Source organism: Macaca nemestrina, chromosome 3 (assembly GCF_043159975.1).
Source record: "Macaca nemestrina isolate mMacNem1 chromosome 3, mMacNem.hap1, whole genome shotgun sequence".
In the NCBI taxonomy this organism is placed as follows: domain Eukaryota; kingdom Metazoa; phylum Chordata; class Mammalia; order Primates; family Cercopithecidae; genus Macaca; species Macaca nemestrina.
The window spans coordinates 44,635,731-44,662,945 of NC_092127.1; the positions used below are offsets into that span (position 1 = coordinate 44,635,731).

The 27,215-nt window shown below is 34.8% G+C and overlaps 1 protein-coding gene across 6 annotated transcripts in view; it reads left to right on the forward strand.

The window, feature by feature from the left end:
- Nucleotides 1–27,215, forward strand: part of LOC105463406 (anaphase promoting complex subunit 10) — a 287,195-nt gene that overhangs the window by 27,428 nt on the left and 232,552 nt on the right. For 4 of the 6 annotated variants that reach the window (XR_011620930.1, XM_011710465.3, XM_071092978.1 and 1 more), the window contains exon 4: nucleotides 5,702–5,822. Coding sequence is in view for 5 of the 6 variants with exons in the window: in XM_011710465.3 (XP_011708767.1) it covers nucleotides 5,702–5,822 (121 nt within the window). In the remaining variant the exon portion in view is untranslated. The other 2 variants (XM_071092977.1, XM_071092979.1) reach the window with 2 other exon arrangements.

Consider the following 27,215-nt stretch of genomic DNA (forward strand, 5'->3'; position numbering starts at 1 on the left):
AAGTCGCTTCCCTCTTTTTACATTGGGTTGTCTTTTTGTTGTTAAGCTGTAAGACTTCTTTATATGTCCTGCTGCAGTTGCTCAGCTTTGCCATTGTAGTGTTAGCTCCCATAGACAATGTGTATATGACGGAATATCACTTGGTTTCAATAAAATTTTGTTTATAAAAATAGGTGGTGGTCCACATTTGGCCTGCAAGCTGTAGCTTACCAAGCCCTGCTTTAGAGCAGCAGTTCTCAAACTTTTTAGTCTCAGTACTGCTTTAAACTCTTACTGAGTGCTCCAGAAATCTTTATATATATATCTCATTATTTACTATTTTAGAAATTATAGATTAGAAACTTTAAATTGTTTAGTTATTCACTAAAAATAAACAATAATTAACCTATTATGTGTTAACAACATAAATAACAATTTTATGAAAAATAACTGTCTCTTCCCAAATAAACAACAGCAACAAAAAATAGAAGAGTGTCATTGTTTACATTTTTTCGTGAACGTTTTTGGTTCACAAAAAAACAGCTGGAGTCTCATTTCTGCTTGTTCATTAAATCTGTTACAACATCCCATGTCAGATAGCCTCTGGAAAACTCTACTACATATTGATAAGAGAATGATTCTGAAAAAGGCAAATTGCCTCTTAATAATATTAAGAAAATAGTTCTGACCTTGCTGATCCTCTGAAAGAGTCTTGAGGTCCTCCGCAGGTCCCTAGACTACTCTTTAAGATCATTTCTCTTGGGCAAGATTAGCCTCATTACTAAGACTTGACTCGTATGGGATTGCAAACGAATGTCTTAGGTATTTAAAGAGGACTTTCCACTTTGGTTATTGGGAGCTTTAATGATTCACAGTCCTCTGTGCCCACTGGAAATTGTTTAGCTTACTGCTTTCCAGTAATTGTTCTTTCCCCAGTGCTTGTTCTTTGCCTATCCTTGTGAAATTTTGCAGTATGCATGTTCATATTGTGTTCAGGCATAAAATGAAGGGGACCCCATGTATATTTCTGGAGTTTTCCTTTGTGTAGCTCCTTCGTCATCAATTCAGTAGACTGCCAGATTCTCTTTGGCTTCTCCCTCTTCACATTGCAGTCCCGAAATTGCCTGCAGCCAAAAACCTACTTGTTTGTAGGTCTCACCTCTTGTGTTTCCTTTCTCTCAAGACCTAGAGGCCTGTGTTGCCTGTTGCTCAGCATCTGTGGATGCTTCAGATATGTTCTCCAGTATTCTAATTGTCTGTGGTGGGAAGGCAAATCATGTAGCAGTTAACCTTCATGAGCAGACATCTCAGACTTTCTTGTTTTATTTTATTTTACTTTTTCTTAAGACCGTATCTGCTGAAAATTGTGCATTTGGTCTCATATATCCTTTCAAAACATGGTCTTTGTTTTGTAGTCTTCAGTGAAAACTTTCATTTTAGCATCCTGTTAACATTGATACAGAGGACATTTTTCACTTCTTTTTTTGAGGTGGAGTCTTGCTTTGTCACCAGGCTGGAGTGCAGTAGCGCAATCTTGACTCACTGCAACCTCCACCTGCTGGGTTCAAGCGATTCTCCTGCCTCAGCCTCCCCAGTAGCTGGTACTACAGGCACACACCACCGTGCCCAGCTAAGTTTTGTATTTTTAGTGGAGACAGGATTTCACCATGTTGGCCAGGATGGTCTCAATCTCTTGGCCTCATGATCTACCTGCCTCTGCCTCCCAAAGTGGTGGGATTACAGGCGTGCGCCACCGCGCCTGGCCTGCATTTGTAACTTTTATACCAGGAACATATATGGAAGAATATAGTTATTTATAAATATTTGCTTCTGATTTAAACAACTATGTGGACTCTGTTTATTTTGTCTCAACCTCCTGGTATGTATCTAGCATGTTAAGAAGAATGATTTTAAAAACATGTTTTGTAACTATTTTGTTTTTTTACATTTAACTTTAAATGTAAAGCTATCATCTATCAAATACATTTAGCTTTAAGTTTTGTACCTTAGGGTTTATTAGTTACTCTTATATAATGTTGTCACATAGACCTGGATTAAGTTCTGGCTCTGTGTTTTACTAGATGTGTAAACAAGGACCGCTTGCTTAACCTGATGTGAACCTCAGTTTCTTCATTACAGACACAGTAATGCTGTATTAATTAGAAATCAGAACTTCTAGTAACAGAGCTTTTGATAATGGTGTTTTCTACAAGGTGGAAATTTATTTCTTCTACCTCTTTGTGTAAGAGGAGCCTGGCAGTCCAGAAGTGGTATGGCAGCCTCACAGTGTGTTTGTGGACCCAGTTCCCTTCTCTTTTTACATTCCTTCATTCTTAGCTTGTAGATTTTATCCTCAAGGTTGTCTTATGGTTCAAGATGCCTACTGGAATTCCACCTATCATGTCCATATCCCAGGCAGCAGGAAGGAGTAGATGCAAAAGGTAAAAGGGGCATGTTTTTCTTTTAAAGAAACCTTCTTTAGTACACACCATCATTTTGTTTAAATCTTATTGGCCATAACTTAGTCATATGGCTATACCTAACTTTAAGGGAAGTTGGATCTTTTAGCTAGATACTATGAAGAAAGAGGGGATAAAGGGATTTTAGGTTAGGCATCTAGGAATATCTGTCGCTAATGTCTTCCATCGGAATTTCATGGGTTCCAAACCCGATGAGAAATTATTCAGTAGGTGCTCGTATCTGAGGTAGCAGGAAGAGGCCAAAATACCAACTTTATAAAATGGACAGAACTGATGTTTGAGAAATATAACTGCATTATATCTTCAGTCAAGTGTGTTTCCTATTATTGAACCCTAGAATTAAACAGTCTTACCTATCCAGTTATACCACTGGACTAGGTAGCATGTGCCTTTGTTAAATTGGTGGCCTGAAAGAACAAAGCAAATGTTTGGTTCCTGCTAGAAGCTCTTTCTCAGGAGAAAGGGTGTAGTGAATGAGGGGATAGAGAGCGTCCAGGAGTGTTACTTATGTCATCAGAAATAGGGAAGTATTGCCCTCTTCCTTCCCCGCTCTTGTAATATCTTATGCTACAAATATAGCATGATGCCTGGCATATAGTGAACATTCACTATGGAGTGATTATTATTATACTGATGGTTTTGAGCAGTTTGAGCTACTGCCACTATGTGTAATAGTCTGTACGTTTAATGGTATCACATACATTGCTATTTGAAAAATAGCATGCTTTTCCATGAAATACTATTTTTAAAATTCATCATGAGATAAAATTGATCAATGGTTTTAAAATTTTTTACTCTACCTTTTAATTGTTTTAAACTTTTGGTGAGGTCACAGTTTCCTATGCAAATTTAGTGAAACTATTTATATAGCAAATCATACATACGATTTCTGTGGGTATGTGAACCTTACGATAATAACTCATGGCTTAGATAAAATTTAAAGAACTACAGACACCTACCTATTACTGTAAACTTGTATCAATGACTATTGAATGAACCAAGCACAATTAATTAAAAGGAAGTTTTGGTTAAAATCATGTGAGGTAGACAGATACATTTTTTAATTTCAACTGTGCCCTCCTACTAGCTTTTTGACCTTAAGCCAGTTACTAACCTGAGTGTTATGGGTTTTTTTTTTTTTTTTTAATCAGAAAAACAGAGATAATAATAGTTCCTATTTGACAACATTGAGAAATAAATGAGACAATATGTATAGAGCATTACTTCTGGGTCAGACACAAAATATTCACTTGCTCTTTGCTGTTACTGTTTTTCTTATCACTAGTATTTTTAGTATTCTTTGCTTTTCTAACCTTGCCCTGATCATCTTGAAGGCAGTGAATAAGTGTACCTGAATTTCACAATTTAGAAATGTAATTATTCTGAGCAAAAAACTTGATCCTTTAGATCTGCCTTTCTTTTCTTCCTTAAAAAAAAAGTTCTTAAGAGCCATCTTCGTGATCTTTGATCTCTTCATAAGAAGAGAGATCATTTACTTCTGCTTATGGCTCATCAAGGAAAAAGGTCTTCAAAAATTTCCTTTCTTTCTTTGCTTCCTCTCCTGTCTCCTTCCGGGCTCAGCAGAGAGAAAGATGTCAGTTTGATACCTTTGGCCTCTTTTAAAAACCTAGTAATGGTATTTATCCTGTCAGCAGTTCCTGGGTATTTAGTGTTTTACCTCTTGATCTGAGGAAAAGTCTTTAACTTTCCGTATTGCTTTCTAAAGAATAGCTTAGGCTGCAGAAGTTTGGTCTCCTCACTAAGAGCTACAGAGCCCCTGCTGTTTTTATAGGCTGACTTTTGACACAGACTACTTCTGTTCAAGGAGCTCATTGTTACTAAGTTAGTGCCAGTTTATACTAGAACTTAACTTTTAAAGCACATGTAAATAGATTTCTTAATGGGTTTTTGGGTAGGTTTTTAAGATCACCTAGATATATATATATTTTTTTTTCCTGGTGGCCAAATAGCACATGCTCATTTTGAAAAATTGTTCAGAAAATATAAAAATCATAAAGAAGAAAATAAAGATCTCCTATGGTCCCATCCCACGAAAGCAGTCAATTTTACTATTTTTGGGTAATTCCACTGAGGTCTTTTTCTATACACAAATATAGATTTACATGCCTTTAAAAAATTGTTGTTTTTCCCCAAATGTGATTCTTTTGCATATGTCGTTTTATAATCTTTTTTCTAGTGTAACTATATATGTACATGATTTTTTTAAATAGTTGTATAGCAGTTCATTGAGTGGATATAATGTAATTTATTTAACCAAAACCTTATTGCCATGGATATTTAGGCTGTTTTTAATTTGTTAGTGATTTAATCACAGGACAAGATTTTTCTGCATCCATTTTTTCTCCAAGGCCAGCCTTCATTAGACATCAGTTTTTGAGTGTTTGTGTTACTGTATTTTAATGCATTCTCAGAAGTTTGAATTAGTGGGTCAAAGGTTGTGTTTCTACTAACTGGCAATGAAAGCACCCTTTTCTAATCAAATTTGAGTGTTAATCAGTCATTTAAATATTTTCCAATATGATGATAAAACTTATATCTCTGTGTGTTTTAATTTCTCTTTCTTTGATTATTAGATGTTGAACACATTTTCATGTTTTTTTTGGCCACTTGCATTTTTTCTGAGGTTCATTTTCTATTATATATTTTTTCTTTCCCTAGGATATGTATGTTTTAAAATCAATAGCAAAAGAAAGAAAGAAAAAAATCAACAGCAAAATTATGTTTCTTGCATTAAAACTAGGTTGTTCTATTTTTTTAAAAAGTAGTTTTCTCTTTGCTGGACTCAGTTCCTCACTTAGCTAGTTATTTTCAAGTATTAATATAGGAAATGAAGTACATACCTAACAAAGGAAACCAAACTTATGAGAATAATTTCTTTGTCTAAAATACAAATGAAGTGGATGGAAATCCTTAATGCTTGTTTGCATGATAAAGTACCTAATTTGGCTTAACTGATCCTTCTTTGCTTGCATCTGGCTCTTGACCATGTTCTACATAGGAGATGTCTGTATAATAAACATATTATCTGGACCTATATTTAACATATTATCTGGACCTATATTTTTACATTTTTCATTTTTATTGTTGAAATTAAAGGATATGAAAATGTTGATTCAAATACTCCTTTTAGCAAACTATGATTTTTGAAGTCAGAAGATAAGATGCATTGGAAATCTTTTCATATGATGAAGTGCATGTTATTTTTACTTTATTGCTTTTAGAAGAAAAACAACAGTGAAGACATTATGTATTTATGCAGACTACAAATCTGATGAAAGCTATACTCCAAGCAAGATCTCAGTCAGAGTAGGAAATAATTTTCACAACCTTCAAGAAATTCGGGTATGTCTTTCAAATTTTTAAAAATATGTCATCCTTTAACTTTTACTTATTAGAAGATAGTCACAGTTGACATTACATTAGATATGTTAAAATGTTAATATATAAAAGGAAAATATTGGAGAAAACATGTTTGAGTGTAAAATTTATTTTCTTCTGAATTCTGATTGTTCTCTTTATTTTTTCCATGATATTTTATTATTGAAATTATCAGACCTACGGAAAATCTCAAAGAATTGTGCAGTGAACCCCAATATACTCATCTCCTAATTTCTTCAGTTGTTAATATTTTGCTATATTTGCTTTATTACAATATGTCCATCTAATTTTTTTGTGCGTTTAAAAATAATTTGTGTGTATTTGCCCATTTCACCTCAATTACCAGTGTGATATATTGGTAGATTTATCAACATTTGCTTAATTTTATTTTTTTAAGATAAAATTTATGCACAATTTTGCATAATCTTAAGTATATTGTTTGGTGAGTTTTGACAAACACATACATTTATGTAATCCCAACTCCTGTTAAAATATAGAACATTTCCACCATTCCAGATAATTCCCTCATATCTGTTCCCAGTCAGTCTTCATCTCTATCTTACCCTCAGAAAGAACTATTATACTGATTTTATAGATTGATTGATTTTTTTATCATAGATCCATGTTGCCTGTTTTACAATGTCATATGAACAGAGTCATACAGGATATAACTTTTATGTAAGGCTTCTTTCACTCAGCCTAGGGTTTTTGAGATTCGTCCATGTAGTTGCAAGTGTCACTGCTTCATTCTTTTTTACTTCTGAGTTGTATTTCACTGTTTGAGTATACCACAATATATTTATCCTACGTGAAGTTATTAGGACAGTACTTTAGTCCTGAAGTATTTCAGAAGTATTTTCAATAACTTTGAACTACGTAATTGTCAAGCTCTGGCTGTTGACATTTTTGGGTCAGAAAATCATTAAGCCTAAATAATCATTAAAATCTGGTGGTTCTGAGAGATTTGGGAAGCACTTGTGATCTTTGAAAGGTCTCCAGTTAAGTTAATTTGTGGTCTTGGTTCTTATTTGACTTAATGTTTATATTAAGACTGTGTCTCTAAATTTATATTTCTTATCGGAGTTAGTAATAAAATACTTAATACAAATGACATGTACTGCATATGTATTGACAGATAAGAACAGGTGAGGATATTGTCCAAGATATTTTTGTTGTTGTTTTGTCCTTTGAGATATTCATTGTTTTTTTAAAAAAATTATTAAATAAAAATTGTATGTATCATGTACAGTATGATGGTTTGAAATATGTATACTTTGTAGAATGGCTAAATAAAGCTAGTTAACATATGCATTACTTTCACATACCACTTTTTTGTGGTGAGAACTCTCAAAATCTACTCTCAGCAATCTTCAAGAATATAACACTTTGTTTATTAGTGTAGTCACTATGTTATATACTGGATCTCTTGATTTTATTCTTCCTATCTAACTGAAATTTTGTACCCTTTGACCAACATCTTCCCAATCCCTCTTTCCATTATAGCCCCTAGAAACTATCATTCTCCTGCTTCTGAGTTCAACTTTTTAATATTCCATATATAAATAAGGTCATGTGGTATCTATCTTTCTGTTCCTGGCTTGTTTCATTTAACAGTAGTGTTATCCAGTTTCATCCATGCTGCTGCAAATGACAGGATTTCCTTCTCTTTAGGGCTGTACAATATTCCATTGGGTATATATACCCCACAGTTTATTTACCCATTCATTCATTCATTGATGAATGCTTAGGTTGATTCTGTATCCTAGCTATTGTGAAGAAAGCTCCAGTGAACATGGGAGTGCCATCTTGCTGACATCTGAACTCAAGTTGTTACTTTGAGCTAACTTTTTGGTCTTGTTATGGACAATTATCTTAACTTACTTTTTTTTTTTTTTTTTTTTTTTGAGACAGAGTCTCACTCTGTTGTCCAGGCTGGAGTGCAGTGGTGTGATCTCGGCTCACTGCAACCTCTGCCTCCCAGGTTCAAACAATCCCCATGCCTCAGCCTCTTGAGTAGCTGGGATTACAGGAATGTGCCACCATGCCCAGCTAATTTTTTCTATTTTTAGTAGAGACGGAGTTTCGCTGTGTTGGCCAGGCTGGTCTAGAACTCTGGCCTCAAGTGATTTGCCTCTCTCGGCCTCCCAAAGTGCTAGGATTACAGGCATGAGCCACATGCCCAGCCCTTACTTTTAAGAAACCTTTCTTGAAAACTAATTTCAGCTTTTGAAAATTTGAAAAATTGTTGTAAATTAGATAGTTTTCTTTTAATTTAAAAGCATTTCTTCTTTTGTCTTCTTTTGTCTGACAGGCCATGCTGGTTGATCTGTACTTCCTGTGCTTGAATAGATTAACAAATAAATCAGCTTGTAGTTTTCTTAAGTTCTTCTGTTCACCCAGTGCTTTTTAAATTCAGAATATTTAAAATTTTTTAAAAATCATAATCAATTTTTTTTTCCTTTTTTTGACAGAGTCTTACTCTGTCACCCAGGCTGGAGTGCAATGGCCTGATCTCAGCTCACTGCAGCCTCTGCCTCCCGGGTTCAAGTGATTCTCCTACCTCAGCCTCCTTTGTATTTTTAGTAGAGACGGGGTTTTGCCATCTTGGCTGGGCTGGTCTCGAACTCCTGACTTCAAGTGATCCACTCACCTCAGCCTTCCAAAGTGCTGAGACTACAGGTTTGAGCCACCGCACCTGGCCTCTTATTTTTGGACCAACTGACAGCCCTTCTTTTAGTCACATATCTGATACATTTAATTAGTGTTTGGTTCTCTGATGACTTGACATATTAAATTGTACTTTATTAAAAATTTCACATTATCAAATGATTGGATCACTCATATTGATAAACCTTTTGTAAGTAGAGTTGGCTTCTTTTGATTTATAACTAAAGATTTATCATATAGCTCCTCAGGCAGTTGTGATAAGTGAAACACTAGCAATAAAATGTTTTGATTTGATATACATGGTATATATTTGAAACATCCACTAGATGTCACTGTTGTCCTTTATTCTCTAGTTTCATAGCCTATTTGTAGTAAGTTCAAGACCTCAAGTAATCTTAGTTGTACTAGTTTTTCCTAGAGAATATATATGCAAGAACTCTTTGATGCATTTTTGGGAAGTGTACATATTCATGTGAAATTTCTAGGTATTTGTATTAAAGATGTTTTGTATTCTATTGTAAATTTTACTAACATTAAATAAGGATTTTGAGAAGTTAACAGGAGAAACTTTAAGTGATATTTGGACCTTGTAAAATACTTTTAATCTAGTCTTTGCTTCTATTATGTCATCTAAGTGCTGAAACATTAGCCATATAGAAAAAGAGCTCTTATAGGTAGTCTCTTAATTTTTTCTAAGTGTTTATATTTCTGTTTAGTGACCACATAGCCTCATGAGACCAGTAATACAAAATATTACCAGGTGATAATGTGAGTTGTTTTCCTGGAAAACTTATTGAACATACTACTTTTCTGCAATAGTTCTCACTAAGGAACCATAATTTTTGGATGTTTCTTTAAATTATTAGTGCCTAGCTTTTGCAGCTCATGATATGAATACTTTTATCTTTTAATTATACATCTTTGTATGAGATTTATACTGTTTACCTTTTTTTCTTTCTAAGTTAAATAAGAGCCTGATGGCACTTTGCTTTTTAAGGAAAGATGAAGCAGATCATGGTTTTATTTTTTCTGTTATTCTACCACAATATCTAAATATATATAAAAAATCTTTGCTGCTTCTAACTCAGATACTAAAACAAGTAATTAAAATAGTGTGAATTTTTTATGAGGTTTTTAGAGTCATCATTTAATTAGTTATAGTACTGATTTAACTGAGTGGAAAATCCACCTAAATCTTTTTATATTTTTCCATGGATGCTTGCCCACTGGAGGGTGTAGTGTGGTGTGTATTGAAATGTTTTAATAGATTTTCCTTTTTTTTTTTTTTTACTAGAAATTATGAATTTGTTTACTTGAAATGCTTATTTCTTTGTAATTGTTGATTTGAAGTAGTAACTGAAAAAATAGTCTAAGATGAGAAAAGCTGATAGCTACCTTATTTAGCAATAAATTCTTTTCTATCCTATTTCCTTCATTTTAGTTATGAAGCATGTATTGTATCTAGATCTTTGTTACTTCTATTGATAACTCTCTACAAAGGCATCAGACCCTTCCTTTAATACCCTAGAATGTGTATTTTAACCACTATACCAGAGGACTTAAATTGAACTTTCTGCTAAGTAGTCACAAGATACTAAAACTGAATTTGGCCAAACAGAATATGTTTAATGACAAAATTGAAATTATTTATGCTTCTCATTGTACTTTCTTGTATTCAAAATATCCCATTCCACATAAATTGAAAACCAACAATTTAAGAACATTTTATAAGATGTTTGCAATTTATTGCTTCTACACAAGAGACTGTTTCTGTATAGAAGTGATAATTTAGCATTTCTGAGTCTACATTGTCTTTCTTTGCAGAATGCCTCATCTCAGTTGGGTTACTTTTGTGTATGAATTCATGTTATTCAAGAGAAATTTTCAGATCAAGATGGTAGTTTTTAAATTCTTAAATCTTTTGCGTTTTAGCATTATGTTTTGATATAATGTTGTTCTTTTCTTTTGCTCTCAGAAGGGAAAATAACGTGTGAGATAATTTTTTTTTTAATCATTTAGAGCAACAGACCAAAGAACATTATATTTTTAATGTGACCATTATAGCATTTTAGAAAATATCTCTAGCTGAAATTCAAGGATACTTAAAGTCCTTTTCAATTTGCTAACTAGTTATTGTTGTTTTTAAAAATTATTGTAGAATATTTTGTACTTAAATATGAAACTAAAGTGTTTTTTTAGACTTACTGTGACAGTTCTCAAATTATTTCTATATTGTTATATGAGAAACAACTTGTTAAGGTTAAGTAGATACTTTCAGCATATGTGAAAGTTGTCCTTTGGTTTATTGCTTCTAAAATTTGTGGCCATGAAAGGATAAAATATTGATAGAGCACAAGATCGAGTACTTAAGTGAATTTTAAGCCCTGTTTTTGTCTTCAGATAATAAAGCTGTTACCAAGTGATTTTTTTTTAAAAGAGGCTTGAAATAAGTCTTCAGTGTTAAAGAGAGCTGTAATGTTTTCCCATGGTTTCATGTGGCCTTTCGCTCTCTACTTGTGTCCTTATTTCAGTAGCACAACCATGTGAGTCCATATATGGTACTTTGACAGAAGTGGTTCATATGTCAGTTCTTCTGATAAAATAATATTTCCTATTATAATTTGAGTTCCACTAATGTATGTGATAGAGTAAGAAGATGCAACAAAAGCTCTGGCTCTATTCGTTGATCCCAAAATCTACTTATATTTACTTTGAGGGGCCTATTTTAAACAATTTAATATAAAGCGGAATGACTTAGGCAGTATCTATAAATATCAATTGGTTTGATAAGACAGAAAGTGTAATTTATCAAGTCTTTGGAAAAATAGTTTTTGTTGAATTTAGATAGTTTAAAAGATTTTTTTTAAAAAAATTAGTTTCATAACTAACGTTAGTTCATCTTTGAAGTCATTGTAGAATGTTTTGGTGTGATACACATAATTTTTAGGCCAAAAAATGTTATCTTCTAACTTTCTCTGGAAACAATGTATAGAATTTTTGAAAATGTTTATTTGTTGTATGCATGACTTATTTCTAAAGTGGAGCTAAGGTAACTATGCATTTGGGGTATATTTCCTTTTGGAACTAAAATATGTTATACAGAAAAGTATCATCTGTATTTTTAAGAAGAAGTATCATCTATATTTTTAAGAAACTTTATTGTATCTTGTTTTTGTTTGACCACAAACTTATACTATAGATTATTTAAGAGATGTAGTCTGGCATTTCATACAAAACAGATTCATGCTTTATTCTGTGAATAATGCTGTGGGGCCTGCCAAGTGCCAGGTAATATGTTAGATACTGGGGATACAATAAAGTCACAGTTTCTGCCTTTGAGCACTTCATAGTCTCATGGAAGAGATACTCAAAAAATTCTCAGTTGCCATATAGTATAGTAAGTACCTGGAGGTGGCTATGGGAACACAATGGAATATTGTGTTTAAAAACACAATATTGTTTTGTGGTTTTAAGAGCCCAATGTTTTAAAAAGCTGAAGAGGTTGATGGTTCAACTGACTGTTTCGGATAAATACAAAGCCTATTCAGGTGCAAAATCAAGTGGAGGCATTCTAGCAGGGTCATGATGTACATAAAGGTATGGAAGCACAGTAGCATGGTATAGTGACAGAAGTGCAAGTAATTCAGTCTGCCTGGAAGCTGGATAGGTCTGAGGGAGTGATAAGAAAGACTGAAGAAGTATTTATTCATTCAACACATTTATTGTGATGTAACATGGCTCCCATACATAAGTTTACATTCTTGTAGGGAAATAAATATAGTATATAATTGTTTCAGTGAAAATGTATAGTCGTATTGTACATAATGTCAGACATTAAATGAGGAAACTTTGACACAGCTTAATCATGGGAATGCTGGAGCTGGAGCACCTAAAGACCAGGTAGGTATAATATTAGCCAGGTAAAAATTATGAGGATTTAATTAAGGCTACAGCAGTTGGGTTCCAGAGGAAGGGATATATTTGAAATAAATTAAAAGGACTTGTGACTGATTGCTACCTGGGATGTATTCAGAATATTGGGTAGAATTCGAGTAAGTAGAAAGGGGCATCTAGAATTCTTAGCTTAGGCAACTGGTTGAAAGTTGGCATTTACTAGAAATGGCATACAGAGAGGGAACATTCTGAGGGGGAGGGGCAGAGAGAAAGGGGCTTCGATAATAAGATTAATTTTGGTCACTGATTTCTGGTATCTCTTCAAATGGAGGGATTTTCAGTAGGTAGTGCATGGATAGTAGGGTATGGTATATGGATCTGAACCTAAGGAAAGAAGTCTGGGTTAGAGATATAGATTTGGGAATCATCAGTGTGTAAATCGAAGTTTAGATATAAAATAAAAGTTCTAGGGCTGGGACCATGAAGATGCCAATATTCAATAATTGAATAGGAAAAGATTATCCAGTGACGAAAGCTGAGAGGAACTCCCAGAAAGATGAGAAGAAAATTAAGAGAATATGTTGTCACAGAAGCGGAAAGAAGTCAGGAGTATCTAGGCAGATAGGGACTGAAACATTTCCTGTATTTCATGTTTTAATAGGCAGTTTGCTTAATGTAATTTACTTAATGCAATTCTGAACTAAGGTAGTTCTTGAAACTTGTTTAAGCACTCTTTGGAGTAATTGTTTCTAAATTTATCGATTGGGAACCAATGAAATGATTTAATAGCAGGAATTCCATCTTTTCTAATTATAATATTTGTGCCAAATAAGATGATTCTGAGGAGGATTCTTGTTTTATTTCATAATGTGTTGATTTGGAAGGTTTTGTGCTGCTAATGCATACTTAAAGTAAACTTAGAAGTTGATGAATTTTCTTTCAAGAACATTGTCCTGTAAAGGTCACTTTTTTCAAGTGATCTTTTACAGCAGTTATAGAAGACCTACACTGTTTCTTTTAGGCAAAATGGCAATGGTAATAGCTTAGGGCAAAGAAGACAAAAAACCTACAAAATCTAAATTCCCTTTATTTAACCATATGACAGAATATAATTCAATAGAAATATGCGTTTTACTTATGAAAATGAAAATGACATGGTTTTAGAAATGTAGATTATCAACCCCTCTTATAAGGAAAACATACTGGGAATATAGCCGGCTGATCAGAGCAGGGTGGGCACCTGGCTGAGAACCTAGCATAGTGTCTGAAACAGTAGGTATTTCATTAAAGTGTTGTTAAATAACCATACTGTTACAGGGCCCCGCCACTTACCCAAACTTGTTAACTTTTGGGTCGGGGGTTTCTGCACTATAGTCTCTCCAGTGGTCGCCAGAAAGATGTTACAAGAAAAGGGGTCCCAATCCAGACCCCAAGAAGGAGTTCTTGTATCTTGTGCAAGAAGGAATTCAGGGCACATCCATAAAGTGAAAGCAAGTTTATTAAAAAAGTAGAGGAATGAAAGAATGGCTACTACATAGAGCAGCCCCGAGGGCTGCTGGTTGCCCATCTTTATGGTTATTTCTTGATGGTATGCTGAACAAGGGGTGGATTATTCATGCCTCCCCTTTTTAGACCATATAGGGTAACTTCCTGACTTTGCCCTGGCATTTGTAAACTGTCATGGTGATGATGGGAGTGTAGCAGTGAGGACGACCAGAGGTCACTCTTGTGACCATCTTGGTTTTGGTGGGTTTAGGCCAGCTTCTTTACTGCAGCCTGTTTTATTAGCAGGGTCTTTATGACCTGTATCTTATGCTGACCTTGTATCTCATCTGGTGACTTAGCATGCCTTAACCGTCTGGGAATGCAGCCCAGTAAGTCTCAGCTTCATTATACCCAGCTCTTCTTCAAGATGGAGTTGCTCTGGTTTCACACGCCTCTGACATTACCAGCAGTTCATAGGCTTGCTGTTGACCCATGCTTGTGTAGTTTGCTTCAAAAAGATTATCTGGGCAAATCAGATTCCCTGTCTCAGACATTTTAAAAACTTTTTAAATTGCAAAACCATACCATAAAATTTACCACCTAAACCATTTTTTATGCACAGTTAGTTCGGTAGTGTTACATATATGGTATTCACGTGGTTGTGAATACACATTTCCAGAACTTTTTTGTCTTTCAAAACCAAAAATCATTGTCATTAAGTAACAACTCCCAGTTTCCCCCTTCTCCAGGCCCTAGTGAGCACTATTCTAGTTTTTGTTTCTATGAATTTGACTGCTTTAGATACCTCATATAAGTGAAATCATACAATATTTGTCCTTTTTTGACTAGCTTACTTCACTTAGCATAATGTACTCAAGCTTCATGTTGTATCATGTGACAGGATTTCCTTTATTTATTTTTAAATTTAATTTATTTTTTATTTTTTGAGACAGAGTCTAGCTCTGTCACCCAGGCTGGAGTGCAGTGACATGATCTCGACTCACTACAGCCTCTGCCTCCTAAGTTCAAGTGATTCTCATGCCTCAGCCTCCTGAGTAGCTGGGACTACAGGCACATACCACCATGCCTGGCTAACTTTTGTATTTTTAGTGTAGACAGGGTTTCACCATTTGGGGCAGGCTCGTCTCGAACTCCTGACCTCAGGTGATCCACCCACCTCGGCCTCTCAGAGTGCTGGGATTACAGGCGTGAGCCACCTCAGCAGCCTCCTTTTTTTTTAAAGACCAAAAAATATTCAGCAGGTACAAAATGTGTGTACTTCATTTTGCTTATCTATTATCTCTCAGCGGTCACTTGGGTTGTTCCCACCTCTTGCCTAGTGTGAATAGTAGTGCTGTGAACAGTGGGTGTTCACGTATCTTAAGATCCTTTATTCATCTCTTTTGGGTATATATGCAGATGTTGGATTTCTGGATCACAAGGTAGTTCTATTTTTAATTTTTTTGCCTTAGAAATTTAACTCAGAAGAAACAGAGGCAAAGTTAGCATTGGCAAGATCTGATACTGAGAGACAGTGATATGGAAAAGGGTGGGTAAAGTGAAGGGCCATGAGCAAACTGAAGTTATAAAGTAAAAGAGTGCACCTATAAGATATGGGAAGACACAGAATGGTGTAGAATGAATAAAATAGATGCAAGAGTAGAGACATAATAAGGAGAAAGAACAATAAACTTGAGCAAGTGTCTGGTGTCTCTGATAGTCTTCATTTACTGACCTCTTTCATACTTGACCACTTTTCCTTGAGTTCCATGTACAACATATGCACACACAGACATGCGCGTGTGCACACACACACACACACACACACACACACAAAATTCAGTATGTCCCCTCATCCTGTGGTAAGTTTTTTTTTTTTTTTTTGAGACAGAGTCTCGCTCCGTTGCTCAGGCTGGAGTGCAGTGGCGCAATCTCGCTCACTGCAAGCTCCGCCTTCCAGGTTCACACCATTCTCCTGCCTTAGCCTCCGGAGTAGCTGGGACTATAGGCACCCGCCCCCATGCCTGGCTAATTTTTTGTGTATATTTTTTAGTAGAGATGGGGTTTCACCGTGTTGGCCAGGATGGTCTCGATCTCCTGACCTTGTGATCCGCCTGCCTCGGCCTCCCAAATGCTGGGATTACAGGTGTGAGCCACCACGCCGGGTGTGGTAAGTTTTGAGTAAATATTTCTGGCAACTAACATGTTGCTGATTAAAACAGTAGTAATCGGGCTGGGCATGGTGACTCAGGCCTGTAATCCCAGCACTTTGGGAGGCCGAGGCAGGCGGATCACAAAGTCAAGAGATTGAGACCATCCTGTCCAACATGGTGAAATCCCGTCTCTACTAAAATTAGAAAAATTAGCTGGAAGTGTTGGCAAGTGCCTGTAATCCCAGCTACTCAGGAGACTGAGGTAGGAGAATTGCTTGAACCTGGGAGGCAGAGGTTGCAGTGAGCCGAGATTGTGCCACTGCAGTCCAGCCTGGTGACAGAGTGAGACTTCACCTCCAAAAAAAAGGAAAAAAAAAAAAAAAGAAAACACACGGTAGTAATCAGTTGAAAGAGCTGCAGTAAATCTTGCTGAAACTACCTGCTAAAGTATTTTATCATAATTTAAAAGTATATCTTAATAGAGGTGAGCTACTCAGGAACCTCATTTTTTTTTCCAGCCTCATGTTTTACATGTGGTAAATGAAGAATCAGTGAATCTCAAGACTCAGGATAAAGGAATGAGAATATTGAAGCAGAAACTGCAAATAAAAGAGAATGGATACTTTTTTGTGTCCATTTCTCCTTCATAAAGGAATGAAGAGAATTCTTCATACAAGGATTTGTAGATATTTGGGAATCTTTCCTTTTGTATTTGAAATTACAGTTGATGGTACCAAACAGAAACCGTAGCTTAGCAATCTCACCACTTTTTTAGAATCAGTTGCCTACTTTGTAATTAGATAATTAATTAAGAATGATAATTAGCTAATTGGATGGCCTACAACTAGTCTTGATTTCTGATAATTAAGTAGGACAGAGGCAGTATGTAGAGGAAGCTTTCAAAGAACTTACAATGAGAAAAGATCTAGATTTAGACTAAGTGATACCATAAGTATGAGGCAATAGTAGGGAATTGTTCAGATGATACGTTAGCTATCTATTTTAATCTTTATTGAGCATAAAGTGTTTAGATTTAATCTTGTTCCAAGTTAACATGTTTCCTGAGTAGCTATGTGAATTTTCTGTTACTTAATTTTGATAATGAAAAGATTAAATTTTTGTTCTGGTTCTTATGTGTCTCCTAAGTTCCCATTCTTTGCCACCAGATAAACAAAACATAATGGCAGGTCCCTCATATTGAAAATATATAATCTTCTCTACATCTTCTTCCTCATCAGTCAGGATAAGGTTTCTTAGGGTTTGCCTGGCACACTTAGCTAAAATAATAATAGTATTTATAGTACACTGGCAACTGCTGTTTTTCCTACTTCTTCCCTGAGACTGTATATATGCTGCTAAAGAAATGAGATTTTTATAATAAATGAGTGTCCCAATTTTTTTTTTTTTCCGAAACGGAGTCTCGCTCTGTCACTCGGGCTGGAGTGCAGTGGTGCGGTCTTGGCTCACTTGTACCTTTGCCTCCCAGGTTCAAGCGATTCTCCTGTCTCAGCCTCCCGAGTAGCTGGGATTACAGGCATGCACCACCACGCCCAGCTAATATTTTGTATTTTTAGTAGAGATGGGTTTTCACCATGTTAGCCAGGATGATCTTGATCTCCTGACCTTGTGATCCGCCCATCTCGGCCTCCCAAAGTGCTGGGATTACAGGCATGAGCCACTGCGCCTAGCCCCCAGTATTTTTTCTTAATAGGAAAACCTCTCTAATTTTATAATAGAAATCAATATAGTTGTTTATAAATGAAACTTAGAGCCAGTAACAACTAAAATACTATTTTATTGTATTAGTATATCTATTTTATCTGTGAGAACAACTGAAATTAGAAAATATGTGGATTCTACCTCTGTAAACTGGTTAGGCTAGTGTTATTTTACTAATTTTTAAATTTAGCTTTTTAAAATTGACAGAAAATTATGTATATTTATGGTGCTTATAATGATGTCTTGATATTTGTATATGTTGTGGACTGACTAAATCAAGCTAATTAACATAGGTAATACCTCACATATATGTCATTTTTTTGTGGTGTGAACGCTTAAATCTGTCTTAGCAATTTTCAAGTATACAATATATTGTTATTAATTGTACTCAGTGATGCACAGTAGATGACTTGAACTTATTTCTTATGCCTCACTGAAATTTTATGTCCTTTGACCAACATCTTCCAACTGTCCCCATTACTCATAGCCCCGGGTAACCATCATCCTACTCTCTACTTCTGTGAGTTCACCTTTAGATTCCGTGTATAAGTGAGAACGTGCAGTTCTTTTTCACTCCAATTTTTTTAAAAAACATTACTTAAAATCTTGTTTTCTATAACATACAGTTTTTCAATTTTGTAGGAGTTAACTAAGTAATCAGACTATGTGAAATCCTCTGAGGTTGACTAAAAGGTACTCTGTGATTATTTAATAGTGTCCTTAGACTAAATTAAATTTTTCAGGAAAATTATAATATCCTTCAAAGTCCTGTTGGCTCCTTCTCTCATTTCACTTAATTATGCTGAATCTGGCCAATCCATATATATAATTTACATAGAATGTCTCTTTACAATAACCGTATGCAATAATAACTATGTGGCTGTTGGCCTGTTCCTCTAACTGCATGAATTTTTCATGAATTCTTTGAGATTCATGAAAAAAATGAATAGTTCTTTAAAAATTACTGCATCTATTTTCATTGTCTGCTAAGAACTACACAGGCCTACCTCATTTTATTGCTTTTCACCTTATTGTACTTTACAGATACTGCATTTTATTACAGATTGAAGCTTTGTGGCAATCCTATGTCAAGGAAGTCTGTTGGCACCATTTTTTCAGTAGTGTGTGCTCAATTCCTGTTTCTATCACATTTTGGTAATTCTCACAATATTTCAAACCTTTTCATTATTATTATAACTTTTGTGGTGATCTGTGATCAGTGATTCTTAATGATACTATTGTAATTGTTTTGGGACCCCATGAACCATGCTCATATAATATAGCAAACTTAATTGATAAATATTGTGTTCTGACTACTCCACCAACTGGCTGCTTCCTTATCTCTTTCTGTCTAATTGTGCTTTCCTATTCCCTGAGACACAGCAATATCGAAATTAGGCCAATTAATAACCTAATTAATTGGCATAATTCAGTTAGGCCTCTAACTAATGATGATGGTCTCTAACTATTTAAGTGAGTTTCACATCTCTCACTGTAACTCAACAGCCAGAAAGAATTAAGCTTAATGAAGAAGACATTTTGAAAGTCAAGATAATATGCTAAAAACTAGGCCTCTTACTCCAAACAGTGAAGTTGTGAATACAAGAGAAAAGTTCTGAAGGAAATTAAATATGCTACTCTAGTGAACACATGAATCATAAGAAAGCATTACAGCCTTATTACTGATATGGAGAAAGTTTGAGTAGCCTAGATAGAAGATTAAACCAGCCACAACATTCCCTTAAGCCAAAGCCTAATTCACAGTAAGGCCCAAATTCTCTTCAATGTTAGGAAGGCTGAGAGAGGTGAAGAAGCTACAGAAGAAAAGTTTGAAACTAGCCGAGGTTGGTTCATGAGGTTTCAGGAAAGAAGCTGTCTCCATAACATAAAAGAGCCAGGTGAAGCAGCAAGTGCTGATGGAGGAGCTGTAGCAAGTTACCCGGCAGACCTGTTTAAAATAGTTGATGAGGGTAGATACACAGAGCAACACATTTTCAATGTAGACAAAAAGCCTTCTACTGCAAGGTACCAACTAAGACTTTCATAGCTGGAGAGGAGAAGTCAATGCCTGGATTGAAAGCTTCACAGTACAGGCTGGCTCTTTTGTTAGGGGCTGATGCAGCTAGTGAGTTTAAGTTGAAGGCAGCCCTCACTATTCTAAAAATCCTAGGGCCCTTAAGAATTACGCTAAATTTATTCTGCCCATGTGCTCTAAATGGAAGAACAAAGCCTGAATGACAGTGCATCTGTTTAGAGCATGGTTTCCTGAATATTTTAATCCCATTGTAAAGACCTACTGCTCAGAGAAAAAGATTTATTTCAAAATACTATACTCGCTGACAATGCATATAGTCACCCAAGAGCTTTGATGGAGATGTACAAGGAGGTAATACAACATGTATTCTGCAGCCCATGGAGCAAGGAATAATTTTGACTTCCAAGTCTTATTATGTAAGAAATACATTTCTTAAGGCATTAGCTGCCATAAATAGTGGCAAATGATCTGATGGATCTAGGCAAAGCAAATTGAAAATCTTCTGGAAACAACTTACCATTCTAGATGTTACTGAGAATATTTGTGATTTACGTGAAAAGGTCAAAATATGAACATTAACAGGAGTTTGGAAGAAGTTGATTCCAGTCCTCATGGATAACTTCGAGGGTCTAAAGGCTTCATTGGAGGGAGTAACTGCAGATGTAGTGGAAACAGCAAGAGAACTACAATTAGAAAGGGAGCCTGAAGGTCAGGTGTGGTGGCTCACGCCTGTACTCCTAGCATTTTGGGAGGCTGGGGTGGGAGAATCTCTTGATCCCAGGAGCTCAAGACCAGCCTGGGCAATATAACAAGACCCCCGTCTCTACAAAAGAAATTCAAAAAAATTAATTGAGTGTGGTGGTGCACATCCGTAGTCCCAGCTACCTGGGAGGCTGAGGTGGGAGGATTGCTTAAGCCCGGGTGACGGCGGTTCCAGTGAGCCATAATCATGCCATTGCACTTCAGCATGGGCTACAGAGAGAGACCCTATCTCAAAAAAACAAAAATGGAGCCTGAAGATGTGACCAAATTGCAGCAATCTCATTATAAAACTTGAACAGGTGAAGAGCTGCTTCTGATGAATGAGCTAAGAAAGAAGTTTTTAGTATGTGAAGGTGCTGTGAGCATTCTTGAAATGACAACAAAGAATTTAGAATATTGCATCATCTTAGTTGATAAAGCAGTAGTAGCACAGTTTGAGAAGACTGACTCCAATTTTTAAAGAAATTCTACTGTCAGCGAAATGCTGTTAAATGGCATTGCATGCTATAGAGAATATTTTTCATGAAAGGAATATTGAATAAATGAGGTAAACTTCAGTGTTGTCTTATTTTAAGAAATTGCTTCAGCCACCTCAGACTTTAGTAACTACCACTTTAATCTGTCAGTAGCCATCACCATTAAGTGAGATCCTCTACCTCCAAAAAAATTATAACTTGCTGAAGAATCAAGGGATTGTTAGCAATTTTTAGCAGTAAAATTTTTTTTGTGAGGATACGTACATTATTCTTTAGACATAATGTTAATGCACACTTAATAGACTACAGTAGAGTATAAGCATAATATATGCACTGAGAAACCAAAACATTGTATGACTGACTCACTTTATTGTGATACTCACTTTATTGCTGTGGTCTGGAACCAAACCCACAATGTATCTGGGATATGCCTGTACTTATTTTAGACATAATTGCTAAAACTTCAAAACTTTATCTCAAAGTTTTATTTTCCTATTAATAAATTAGAGCAAAGAGGTATTACACACAAAACTTGCATAAGAAATAACTGAGAGGCTGATAGTTTCAATTATTCCTATATCTTTGGACTATTCCTCCAGTGGTTGAATTTCCTTTTTTTTTTTTTTTTTAAATTGGAGCTGCTTGAAAAACATGTTCTTTAGCAATTTTGAATATTATTCTTTGGCAGCATTGTTTTATAAAATTGTTTTCATAGAATTTCTTCTTAGTATCCATGACCTATATTGAGGGAGGTTGGGGAGAAATATGTCAGCTCTGTCAACTACCAATAGATGGTATTAGTAGTTGCTTCTATAGTTAGAAATTGACACATGAGATTAAGTAGACTTAATGATGACCCTTTGGAAATGAATCTGTAAGTAGAAGAATCTCTATACTGTGTCAGAACCAGTAATGATACCCACTTCGTGTTGACTGTCAGGAAGCTTAGAACCAAATTTGTGACCCATGTGGTAACAATTGTGTATATTTCTATACACTAATCTTGGCCTTAGTCATTTATTTTGTCATTTTATGGCATATTTCTTTTCAGGGCCCACAAATGTTTGATGGCTTTCATTAGCACAAGGACATTATCTGTCTTGATCACCTGTGTGGCTGAGTACCTACCACATAGGTGCTCAGTTAATATTTGTGCAATTTATTTCTGCAGTGGCCTTTGATATTTATTTTAAAGATAGTGGAGGGGCATCTCTGTTAGCTTTACTGAGGAAAAGAGTCCAAGGCAGATTACTTCTAAAATTGATTCTGCTCTAGCAGCCTACTTTCTGATATCAGCATGTGATCTTAGAGAAGATAATAATGACCAAAGGGAATGTAATATAGCTTTGGGGAATGTAGGGCAATCCTAATTTGCCTGTTATCATAGCCCAAAGGTATGAGCTCTGGCTAAGTATGATAAGGAAGGTACTTTAGGGAATAAAGAGAGACTGAGGAATGAGAAGAAATCTCTTTCTGCCTTCACTGTTCTACCTTAGTATTTAGGTAGCCACTACACATTTAAGGTAATATAAGGGTAAAAGTTGAGTCAGAGTTGTCAGCCAGTTTGTAAAATCTAGTTGAACAATAGCTTTATCAATTTAAAAATTTTATCATTTCTCTGAGGAAATTTAATGAAAGGCATTGAGAAGTGTTCCTGACTTTAAGAAACTTATTTTGAATGAAGAGTTGCCTTGTGTTGAGAGGGAATTGTCTAAAGCAGATATGGAATTCAAATTTGAAACTTTTCTGTTAATCAGGTTCAGGATTATCAGTAGCATGGAATTATCATGACTCACTGAACTCCATTTAACCTGAAGTTATAGTCATTTGAAACTTGCTGATAGTCCCCCAGAGTCATCTTGTACTTGCCATTGAACGCAGAGTTCTCTAACCTTGGCTTACAGACGGAAAAACCCAGTCTGTTTCATAACCTGCAATCTGGGTTTTAAATATTGTTTTTAGAGTAGGACAGAAGGGTGAGACATAAGCCAAATGAAGGAACATGTTTCTAGATTGTCTTTACCACATGCTGCTTTAATCATGGGGTTTGGAGCCTGTCAGATCAGAGTTGGAATCTTGGTATTATCATTTCTTTCAGAGAGAGTACAGTTTCTCTGTTTTTTCTGAGCCTCTGTTTATTTACTTTAAAAAATGAAAATTACAATGCCTGTCTTGTTTGGGTGGTTGTGAAAATTAGATAAGCTGTGTAAAAACATCTACCATGAACCTAATATATATAGATTTGTAGTCAATATAAGTCTATGCCCTTCCGTAGTACTTTTCTCCATTAGCTTTGTAATGGCTGCTTGTTTTATCCTTACTCGTACATGACTGTACACGGTTGGAAAGTGCTAGATAAATGTGTCTTATGTATATTAAGACATGCTCAAGTTATAGAGGATGGATAGGTAGTCTTGGATTCAATTCCTTACTATCAGATGTAAGCATGAAGTGTTTTTTTAATGTTGATATTTGGCATTTCAGTGTTAGCGTTTTCTCTGTTGCAACTGGACAGAGAGAACAACCTATGTAGGTTATTTAGGTTTTTTTAAAAAATTATTTTGATGAAATTTCCCTTGGCATTGGAGTAGATATACAGATTTAATCCTTTGAAACTACAGCATCAGTGGCATTGTTTTTTGTGGCATATGTAAAGCAAGAGTTTAGCAATTTTAAGCTTCCTAGTATTTAGCTAATAACTTCACATACTGGAGCACATCTTTATCCATTTTGTCTAAATATTAGATATTTTCTAAGGTAATAATTTTACTAACATGGATACTTCCTTTGATTTTGTTCTCCGTTCTTGAAATTTTTTGTGCTTATGGAATTTATTTTGATATATTTTAAAAAGTAAACAAAGCTGACTTTATAATATGGATGACTTTGAATTTTACTTCTTAGCCCTTATACTTTCTCTGCAGGATGTATTTTTAAAAAGAAATACAATATTTACAGGAACAAATTTATAGAGTAGGGGGTATAAATGGGCATTTTAAAAGTTATTTATGTACGTCTTAACTGCCATGACTTTTAGCCAAGCCAATATTTTCAAGAAAGCGCTGTCTATCTTAATTACACAAATATTTTTGCAAACTTTTCCATTAAGCAGTGAATGAAGCCCTGAAAGTCACTGTAGCTAATGTGAAGGCAGAGGATTTGAGAGTATTAATGGATATTTAGGAGTGCTCAGGGTGTGCTCCTGTAACAGGCATTTGCTTTTAGGGCAATTTGGCCCAACAATTGAACAAATTAGTTATGTTTGAAAATTTATAAAGCAAAAGCATAGATAATCATAATATAATTTTTGCTAGAACATATGTTAAGTTGGCTCATTAGGTCAGATAGTTTTTTTTTTTTAATTACAATATGAAAAAGTTATTCAACTTATGTTACAATTCTTCTTTGCAAATAAATTGATACCTTGATAGCCATGGCATTAAGATAGCTTTTTACTTCTTTGTGGGCTGGCATAATGGACAGACAGTACTTTAGCCTTGGAAATCAGGAGTATTGATGCATGACAGTTTAGATGAGTATGTGTGTATGTGAGCAGGTACTTGTGGGTGCAAGCATGTGTGTAGAAGATCATATATGCATTCATATATGTGAGAGTGCATTTGGGTTAGAAGTGATATGAAAAAAACTGGAGTATTGTATCTTTGTAATCTTTTACTCTCTTAGTAATCTTTTACTCCTTCATTAATCTCCTTCAAGTTGTTGAATTAACAACTACAAAAGAATTAACACTTGGATATTCTTTTGTAGAATGGCTTTGGAACTTGGCAGTATTCTGTGATCCAGTTTTATAAGATGACATGGGGAGATGACCAAGGAATTTTCTCATATTTTTTTTTGGCCAAGTAATGTTGAAGGACCACAGTTTGGCTAAGTAGACAGATCTGGTTTCAGATCTTAGTTTTGCCACTTACTAGCTGTGTGAATCTTGGAGACATATTTGGCTCTTTTGAAGCCTCAGTTTCATAGAATAGGTAAACATACATAGAATAGGTGAACAATGTCTGTCTTATTGGATTCCTGAAAGAATTAAGTAGGATAAAGTTTGCAAAGTACTTATTCACATTACCTGGTTACATAGTAAACACTGAGTTAACGCAAATTCTCTTTTTGGGTGTGTTTTTTAAAAGATAAATAATATTTTACAACTTTAAGCCTTTTTTGAATATTTGAAGTAAAATGCAAATTTATTTTTACATTGGCGTTTGGAGAGTATTAGTGCTTTCTGCATCTTGGGAGAAATCTTATACTTTTATTTAGTTATATAAACATATAAGCATATAAATAATCAGCATAATAACTGATTATTGTTTTTATAAAAACTCCAAAATGTTTATGGTGAACTTCTATAAAATGAAAATTACTCTGTGTAACTTATGTAGCATAATTTACAAATCAGTTCAATTTGGGGAAAATGTAATTTATATTAAATAATATACCACCAATTTTGGGGAAATTATATTACTATAGTGTAATATAATTATAGTGTGTTATTAAGATAAAGTAAAAAGCCCATTAGATAGCCAGTATTGTCATGTTTCTGAGGTTAATTGACTGCGTTCAGTTATAGGTTATGAACAGTACCCACTTGAATGATCCACCAAACTATCAGGCAGAAAGACTGATAGTTCACAAGACTAATTGACCCTGTCAGTATAATAGAACACTTACAAATAAAATTCTCTTTGCAAACAACATTGCGAATGAAAACCCCAGAAGAAACTGTTATGTCCTGTAACTGTCCTGGAATGCTATGATTCAGTTAGCAGACTGTGGGTGGAGGTGGGTCATGGTGGGTGGGAGTTGGGTTGAAGAAAATGCAAAAGATAGGAAGGAGAATTTTGGAGGGAAATTAATCAGGCAGAATGTTAGAGAGAAACACACATGTTTTGAAATGATTTTAACCTCCTTGAATCTCTAAAAAGTACTGTCTTTAAATTTTTCGTTTTTTTACACTTTTTGTTCTGTATCGCAAGCCCTTTTGTTAGATTTGATAGTCATTGTTGCAGTGAGCTCTTTTCTGAACGGTAAGAATGTATTTTTTGTCAAACACTTTGCTATAATGAGTATGATGTGTACCTGCCATTCTGCAGTCTTTCTTCATTTACGTGTATTATCAATATAAGGCAAATACTGTCAAGGGCAACTTTATATCCTTGAATCTATTTTTTTTTTTTTTAATATAGGTTTGTATTTGTGCTGATGCAGGAGGAAAGGGGAAAATGTTGGGAAGAAACATAAAGAGAAAGAATATTTATTTCTTAACAAATTTTGACAATTTGTTTTTCTCTTTTTTTTTTGGTAATGATCAAAATTATGTATTAAAGAACTTCCCAAAGCAATATGTCAACTTTTATTAAAGAAGGCAAATATTTTCAAATGCTTTAAGAAACTTGGTGAACTCTAGTATAAGGGTTTGGTTTTCAAAGGAAAATAAAAGAATTTTATCTGGAAACTCATTTTAGTAATATGGATTCTCCAATTAATCTATGGGAAATTGTGCAGCAGATATCAGCCTTCATTTGTAATACTGTAGGAGGGTGATAATTTTCCTGTTGCATTTTCTTTTTGTAAAAAGCATCTTTTACGTTGTCATAAAACAACAATCAAATTGTAAAAGGGCTTCAAAAATAGTAATAAAAAAAGATTTATAATGGAAAGAATTGATGGTATATTTCACCTAAAGTAAGAAAGACAATGTGTAATAAGGGATTTTGCGGTTTTACAGCTCAGTGCATGTGTTTGAAAGCTGTTCTCTCAGCAACGTGGGTGGCAGGTTATGCTACCATATAATGTATTGTAGTTGGCTCTCCACACTTGTCAGGGTTAGTGTTCAACCATTCGGAAAATTTTCCCATTGTTCTATCATGTGAACCAAGACTAGTGTTGAATTCCCAATAACTTACAAAAAAAGGATTAATTAGAAAGTTTGAAATTTGATTACTTATTGTTTTAATACAGTACTATGTATTTTAATATTTTGTCTATAATTAGAATTGTTTTTTAGTCAAAATAATGTATCAAAATCAAAACTTCATCTTATTTTTTAATAGATTTTACAGAAATTTGTATACTGAATCCTGCCTCTTTTTTTTGTATTAACACTGTTTCCATCTTAAGCATTTTGCTTTAGATGGACCATAGCTCT